The following is an 8,876-nucleotide window of genomic DNA, read 5'->3' on the forward strand; positions in this document are numbered from 1 at the left end:
ATTCCAGTTCTATAAAGTTCATTCTTATTTTCTCCCTTTCCCTATTTGTTCTTCTTGGGCAGTGACAAACCTGATTCCTATTACTATGTATGTATGTATGTATGTATGTGATCCATCTCCACATGTGTAACCAATCCCTCATCACTGTGGCTGCTGTCCTCCCTCCCCATCCCCATGCCCTCCTCACCACATCCGTACTCTCCCACCCCATGCCAGGCTGCCTGGCCATCTAGAAGGCCTCTTTACCTTACTAGAGCTTTGATCCCTCTGCCAGTTCACCCCACCCCATCCCACTTCTGCTCGATCCTGGTGCCCTTCTGCAGGCCACCTCCCTCCCTTTCTTCCTAGCCCACCTTGTGTTAGGACTGAATTGACAGGAAGAGGCATAGCTTTTATCTCTCCAGACATTGTGGCTCATTCAGAGAATAATACAAACTTGGATTAGTTCATCCTTAACCAGGAAGGAAAGGAGAAGCTGGAGCTTTTCCCTGGGGCTTTGGCGTTTCCCTTTCAAATGGAGGTTTTTCACCCAAGTCCCATATCACATATACAGGATCTCTTTCTGGTTGTTAGTGCTTCTAAGATGCTGGGTGGAAATCCGCTGAGCCTCCTGGGCTTCCAGGCAGCTGGGGCAAGTCCTATGTACTCCTGAAGATGCTGGTTCCAAGACAAAGAATATGGGGTGCAGGCAACTTAGTAGAGAAACTGAACAAGACCGCCACCTTCACGTTCTATCCCAGACTGGGGAGGGGCTCAGAAAAGGTACCTTGGTTCCATAGGTGGACAGATGTCTTCCTCTGCTTCTCCCCAGCTTGATTGCTCCAGTGCAAGCTGCTATTCTTTGTCATTTTGTCTTTGGGTAGGGAGGACTGGACTCCATCTCAGTTGGGAGTTGGGGACTGGCAGAGGAGGTAGGGAGAGTAGTGACCATTAGGAGGTTGGGGAAGGGGTGTTCTTTAAGTTTCCTCTAGGGTTAGTCACAGTCACAGGGTTTCTTTCAGGGGATCTTGTTCTACCCATGGGAATGCCAGAGGTTCCCAACTGAAGGGCTTCAAGGTTGGGTGGAGGGCAAGGGTGGCAGCTGCAAACCTGGGTGCAGTGGACAGATTGTTGAAAAGGATGAGGGTATCTTACTGTCTTAATTTGCACGAGAAATATACTTGTGCATGCTACTTTTAGCAAGTAATTTTCCTGGTGCCATTTTTCTCAGTCCTCTGATACTATTTCACTTATCATTAATTTTTTAATATTATTTTTGACAGCCACCACAATGTTTGAAGCTGGAAAGGACAAAGTTAATCCAGATGAATTTGCTGTGGCACTTGACGAAACTCTTGGAGACTTTGCGTTCCCAGACGAATTTGTCTTTGATGTTTGGGGAGTCATTGGTGATGCCAAACGAAGAGGGTTATGATGTGGACACTCCATCTCTGAAGAAACACGCCATTGTTCTGTTTGTTTTTTTTTTCTTTTTTTTAAAGTTCCATAATACCTGTTTTTGGACACCTTTATACGAACTCTGATTTAGTTTCATGTGTATGGAATATATTCTTTGAAATATAATTTTGGTAATTTTGATTTCTGGGCACTTTTTAATGTTGCTTATGTAGTATGCTTAAGAGAAATGACCTAAATAAGGATCAATTGTAATATTCATTCAAAAGGTTTTTAAAAGTAAGTTTTAAGGAGTATTTCTAGGTAGATGATTTTCTTCTCCATCAATGCCCATGCTTTGTTTTTATTATATAAATAGTTGATTTTAATAGCTTGGTAGTTTTTTTACAAAATTTTAATGTAAACTAGGATTGCAGTATGGTTTACTTCATAGCATCTTCATTTTGTTATCCTGCTTTGAACAGGATATGTTCGGGAAATGCAACGTGAATTATGCCCCTTACTGGTCTAGAAGCATTTTTTTTTTTTTTTGATCCTGTGAGTAAGGGAAGGAAGATTCCTGTGGTATGTTGATTTCTACAGCCTACTTTCTCTCTTTGTAAAATAAGGATTTATTGATTTTCTTGTATGCTTCTTTATACATGCTCTTAAAACTTGTGGTTGAGATCTGCGCTGTGTGTCTCTGCATGTGTAAAAGGGGTACAAAAGAGGTGGGGAGGGCAGAACTACTTGCATTTGATTTTGTTTTCAGTACTTAAAACATTATTTCTTTTTTTCACTCCTAGCTACTTTTATGTTACCTTTTATAAGCACTCCAGGGAAGGTTTTATATTCTTTGTAGAGTTTTTTGGAAATATATTTACTCAAAATAACTATGTTTGAGAATTTTTTTTTTTTTTTTTGGTTAAACAGCAGCCCTTTTTAGTTTCCTAAACTTTAGAAGAGATGCTATCAGAAATAGATTTCCTTCCAGTAGAAATAAAGGAGGACGGGAGAGTTGAGAAATCTATTAGTCTATTATTTTAGAGTTTTAACACACTCCTCTAAACCTAACATTCTAGAGAAAATTGAGGGTAAATGACTGTCTTATCACTCTTATTTGACGTTTTATAGGTGTAGGAGAAATCGAAATGAATGATTTCAGCAAAGATCACTTAATACAGCAGAGCATGGTGTGACCAAGCATCTTTGTAAAGTGTTAGATGAAAACTGCTGTGTGCTGCCACGGTAATTAGAAATAATAACCTGTTAACGATGTGTTCTAGGAAATCAGAAGTAGTTCTCTTTTCATGCTGGGTTATTGCTTAGATAACTCTTGCTTTTTGGTAAAACTTTACTGCCATCCACTCCTTTTTCAAATGAGTTTAATGCCATAAAGCTGAAGCTGATATTCTTTGATTAATTTGAAATCTGCACAGAAGCTGTTTTAGTCATTAATGTGTAACAAAAGTAGCTTATAGAATGGATTGTCTTATGGCTCTTGCTCATCATTTGAAAATAAAATCCAGCTCAAGTTGTAATTTGTTGGTATTTGCTTAGTGGGTTCATTTTGGAGGTTCTGGAATACCTATTAATTCTTAATAATATCTCTCTTGGAAAGACACAAAAAAAGACCTGCTATTTTTAGGGATAAGATGACTTATCCCATAGAAACATTCCACTTTAAACGACAACAACAAAATAAATTTCTCAGCACCAGATATTAGATTTGAAAGAAGTCATTGTTCATTGTTGATGGATGTCAGTTTCTCCTTCCTTTTTGGGCATGTGTGAAGATATGCTTGATGCTGATTCCCTGTGATTTATGGAATGTCATTTTCATAATGAGCTTTCTAGAATTTGTGTGTAAGGTTGCGATAGCCATGTGCAGCTATAACTATACTTGTCTGTTGGCATTCAGTGGACCATTATCAGTACTATCATCACATTACCTGGGCTTCAACTGGGCCCAAGTACTCTATATACTACCTGCAATAGGTTTTTCCTGAAAATATCCTTATCTTTCACCTCTTTAGCTAAACTGATAACAAAGTCAGTTTCTTTATGTCATTTTGTTCCCATACCTGAAAATGCATCTATTTGTGAGCATTCTGCCTTTTTGTAACTCTCAGTGCACAAAAAGGGTCTGTTTTTAGTGCAGTCACATCTAAGTGTGGGATACCCTTCTGCAGCTTTAATGAGACAAATCACTTTTTAAAAAACATTCCATTTTATTGGCATCTCTAGATGTTTTCAGGACCCTGTCCTTTTGTCTTGTTCTGTAGGCCCTTTTTCAATGGAGAATGATTATTTTATTTATTCTTGATTTCCTTTCATTGAAAACAACATCTTTCTTCATGGAATGGCCACTAAGAGCACACAATGTATTTTCTTTGGTTGTGGCAGAAAATGCAAGTGATAGTTATATGTTGGGCTCGATGAGGCCTTCAACATAGCTGAGTCCTAATCAGATGTATATACTCTGATAATTACAAATAGGTACATGTTGGGTTTCTGTGATGTTTCAAAAATATAATTATATAATTAAGATGTAAACTCTTTAAGAATTCAATTATAAAAGCAACAATCAGTTAACCTCTATTTGGAGCTGCTATATCCATATTGTGACTGAAAACTAAAGAGAAAATTTTTCAAATGATGTATAATTTGCAGTATTTTCCCTTGCAACTTTAGCAAAAAGAAAACACACTTTATTTAGTCCCATGTTATTTATTTATTTATTGGCACAGTCTCACTCTGTTGCTCAGGCTGGAGTGTAGATGTTTGATCATGGCTCACTGCAGCCTTGACCTCCCCAGGCTCATGTGATCCTCCCATCTGAGCCCCTCAAGTAGCTGGGACTATAGACATGTGCCACTATGACCAGCTAAGTTTTGTACTTTTGTAGAGATGGGGTTTTGCCATGTGGTCCAGGCTGGTTTCAAACTCCTGGGCTCAAGCAGTCTTCCTGCCTTGGCCTCCCAAAGGGATTACAGGCATGAGCTTCTGCGTCCAGCCAGTCCCATGTTATTTATTGCTAGACCTTCATCACTTCTAGAGACTCCCTGGTCTCCTTCAATTATTATTGCCTGTCTAGCATAGTAGCAAAATGAATATTATCAGCAAAATGGAGTTTTCAACATAATGGTTCTTCTACAAAGAGTACAGTTATCAATCAAAGATGTAAAAGATTGATTATATCATGGCCCTTTTGCTTCCTGATACATCTAAATATATATGGATACCAGTAGCATTGCCATTACTTTAGTGGAGATACTAGGTTAGGACAGTTAAGTGTTTTACCCAAGCTGTTAATGAATAAAGACATAGGAGATGCTATTCAACTCACAGTCCCAAGTATTAGTGCCATGTATAAAATGCACATTTATTATTTTCTTGACACAGTTTGAAGGAGATAAAGTAACTACAAGTTCTTACAAATGTCGTGATGATAAAATGTTTCTAAAATTGTGAAGCGCACAAAACGGCACAGCCTGTCCCTACCCTATTACCTGAAAAACCTAGTTCTGTGAAATGGCTCATGGTTATTATCTGCTAGGAGTGTGAAAATTGAATGTGACATCTTTATTTCAATTGGAGACAACTTCATAAGACTTAAGTATAGCTATAGGTATTTTTGAAGCAGTAACAAAAATGAGAAATTTGAAAAAAATTTTTAAAGGTCATTTTGAGTAAATATTTAATGTTTTGAATGGTTTGTGCCATGCAATAGTATCGACTATATGTGGATAAAACATTCTGTTTTTGTGGGAAAAAGTTTTCCTGTTTTTAATTAAAAGCATTACTTGAAAAACTTTTTTGAGATTGAAGTTTGAGGGTCTCTTAATATATGAAATTGTAAATGGTATTTTTGTTGCCATTCTAAAATGTATTGTTTACTATATTTATATCAACAGATGTACAGATTTAGTCACATGTTGATCAAAAAGTGAATTATTTGTAAAGTTATATAAATATATATACATATATAAATATGTATATATTTAAATTTATATACATATAAATATATAAAAATATGTATATATAGTATATAAATATGTATAAATATGTATATATAAATATATATATAAAATATATATACATGTGTATACATATTTTGAGACAGAGTTTCAGTCTTGTTGCCCAGGCTGGAGTGTGATGGTACGTTCTCGGCTCACTGCAACCTCCGCCTCCCAGGTTCAAGCGATTCTCCTGCCTCAGCCTCCCAAGTAGCTGGGATTACAGGTTCATGCTACCATGCCCAGCTAATTAATTATATTTAAAATATGACTGCTTAAAATAAGAACTTTTTCATGAAAAAACTGATGAATATTTTCATCATAAATAGAGTTATGGTTTTAATAATTTTAGACTTTCGTATTATTTAAATAAATGATAAGGATTACACATGTGAATGTTTAGGCTTTACGTTTTTAACATATCTTTGGTACATCTTTTCTTAACATATTTTATACAAGGTATAACCTCTAAGTTCTATTTAAAATCCCCAAATCATTTGCCTTGATTCAGTAAAAATGCGTAGATAAGCACTACCTTAATACTCTTAAGATAAAATAGTCATAACCTGTTTCTATTATAAGATGGAGGTTTACCCAGGGCGACTTTATCTTTTGTTTCTTCATTCAACAAATATTGTGGCATTAGTTTCCAAACAACAGTGCAAGTCAGTAAGTAGAAGAAATGTCAACCTACAGTTGTTAGGTAGTATGCCTTTGGGATTTATTATCTTCACTGATACAGTTTTAAAGCCCTATTAGAGCTGTTGGAAATCCTTGCAAATACCGTGCTAATTCCATATGTTAAGAGGGGGCCCACCAATCTGCATTTTGCACATCCTCCAGGTGATCCTAATGGAGGTGAATCCTGGACCTTTCCTTTGAGGTCTCTGAAGGCCCTGACCTAGCACTAGGGTGAGAAGATAGACAGGACTGCAAGAACTTATGATCTATCAAGGTAAGCAGAGACATGAAGAGATTTCTAATACAATCGGATAAGTGCTAACATGGACTATAAGGTAGTATGGCAAAAAGCTGCCTATGGCAGTAGGATATCCTTAATTTTACAAAATAGCCAATTTTCTAAATATAACTTGTATGCTGGAGTAATTGGTTACCTTAGTGAAATAGAATTGTTGGTTGACACACTATGGATTAACCCATATCATGGTTTTGCCTCAGTTTACATGCAGTGTTTGATGCTTACCAATGTTACAAATAAATAGTAGCTATTTACTTACCCTTGTTCGGTATTTTATCCTCTAGTTTTGCGGACGAGGATCTTCTGAAACAATGGTTTTCAAAGAACATTTTAGCTTTTCGTAGAATGGAATTGGTAGGCATGATAAGAAGACTGGACTCTCTTAAAGGCAATGAGTGCTGTGGTTTTCATTATGGAAAAGCTAAGCTTATAAAAATGCTACTTTAATTCTCCTTGTCTAGATTTTCTCCTAGTGAGCATCCCTTCATGTATGGGGTAGAGTACTGAACACGATTTATAGTTTACCTTATATGTCTTCTGAAAAATAATGTTTCTGATTTATAAGAAGTATAGATTCAATGAATTAATCTAGCCTTGGAAAGGGGTTTCCCTAAAAATTAGAATTTCTACCCCCTTGTGGTTCAAATCGGTTGTTATATACATGATTTGATTAGTTCTAGTTTTAATTCTTAACAACTGTTCAGTGAAAAGTAAACGGAGATATAAAAATAAAATAAACCAAATACTTTCTTTCCCATAAAACAAAACATGACCTGTTCTGCAGTAGCACTGGAGAAAAATGCAGAAATAAAATCCTGCAGATTTAGGGAATGGTGGAAGAATGCTGTGATATTTTAGTTTTGAGAGAAGGTCATGGGCACATCGTAGCCATCTTCCGGCAACGTCCCCCCTCTCTTACCCTTTCTTTGCTGGCTCTCTTCTTCTTTATTCAACCTCCCTCCCTGGAGGCTCCTTAGGCCTCTGACTGGGATTCCTTTCCCCCACCCCACCCTCTTTTCTTAGGTGACTCATTTATTCCCATGGTTTTTAATATCTTTATGTTTATGACACCAAAGTACATATCCACAGTTCAGACCTCTCCTCTGAGCTCTGAACTCAATTCCACTTCTTCCTTGACATCTCCACTTGGTGACTTGAAACTTTAGCATGTCCAGGATGAAACTTTAGATTTTTCTTAAAAGTTTTGTTTCCTTCAGTTTTCTCTGACAGGAAATGGCATCACAATCCCCCTCACTGCTCCTTCACCTGCTGCACCAAATTCACCAGCAAGTTCTTCTCATTGTATCTCCAGACTACCTCCCCAGTATGGCCACTCTTCTCGGTTTCACCGTCACGTCTTGACCCCACCCCGTCACATCTCTGGCCTGCTGCTCCTTCAGCTCCTGCCCTCCTCCATTTGGACTGTGAAAATTCTGGACATGAGGATGCAGCTCTTTTTTTTCCCCTAAGTGAGAATGTAAATGTCTCATTTCTTTCTTCTCTTGAAAGGTTTGATATTAAGCCCTTCTGTCTCTGAGGGAAGGGACACTTGTTTTTGGATGATTCGTCTTCTGCTACTGTAGGGCACACAGGGTCTACTGTGAGAAAGCTGAGAGGACAGAGAGGCAAAAGGAAGAACTTTCACAGGTGTAGACTAGCGGCTATAAAGAGTGTGTTTGTGTGTGTGTGGACAGAGTGATGTCTTTAGACATTCAAATAGAGGAAATTTTTTTTTTTTTCTCATAGGCATATTTGGCCACATGGAGTGTTTAGACTGACAGGAACAAAAGTCTTCAAAGGTTCTTGATCTCTCAGCATGGCACAGAACAGAAGCAGTAAGACCCATGGTGACCACAGGGAGAGGTGGTATTTGAGCACTGTTAGGGTTCTCCAGAGAAAAAGCAACAGTAGGATGGAGATACACATACATCTCCAAACAGAAACAATAGGATGGAGATATATATATACACACATACACACACATTCAAATATATATGTGTGTATATATATACACATATATACACGTATATATATAGATGTACATATATATACACACACATACACATCTCCACATATATACCCACACACAAACATAAATATACAAATATGAACATTATAGGAACTGGTTAACATGGTCACAGAGGCTAAGTCCCCAAAAGTCTGTTGTCTACAACCCCGAGAACCAGGAAAGCTGGTGGTGTAATTCAATGAGTCCTAAAGCCTGAGAACAAAGCGGGGGTGGCATGATGGTGTAAGTCCTGGTCTAAGTCTGAATATCTGGGAACCAGGAGCACTGATGTCCAATGGCAGGAGAAGATGAATGTCCCAGCTCAAGTAAGGAGAGAGAATTTGCCCTTCTTGTGCCTTTTTGTTCTCTTCAGGCCCTCAAAGTGTTGGATAATACCCACTTTGGGGAGGGTCATTTGGTTTACTCAGTTCAGCAATTCAAATGTTCATTTCTTCTGGAAGCACTCTCCCAGACACTCCCAGAAATAATGTTTGCC

At 37.7% G+C, this 8,876-nt stretch overlaps 1 protein-coding gene across 1 annotated transcript in view; it reads left to right on the forward strand.

The window, feature by feature from the left end:
• GIPC2 (GIPC PDZ domain containing family member 2) overlaps window positions 1-2,915 on the forward strand; it is a 99,182-nt gene extending 96,267 nt beyond the window's left edge. Inside the window, exon 6 of the mRNA XM_012442813.2 lies at window positions 1,263-2,915. Coding sequence (XP_012298236.2) covers window positions 1,263-1,414 — 152 coding nt within the window. The 3' untranslated portion in view covers window positions 1,415-2,915. The remainder of the gene's footprint in view (window positions 1-1,262) is intronic.
• The last annotated feature ends 5,961 nt before the right edge of the window (window positions 2,916-8,876 follow it).

Source organism: Aotus nancymaae, unplaced genomic scaffold, assembly GCF_030222135.1.
Source record: "Aotus nancymaae isolate 86718 unplaced genomic scaffold, 86718_ANA_hifiasm-v0.15.2.pri h1tg000007l, whole genome shotgun sequence".
Lineage (NCBI taxonomy): Eukaryota > Metazoa > Chordata > Mammalia > Primates > Aotidae > Aotus > Aotus nancymaae.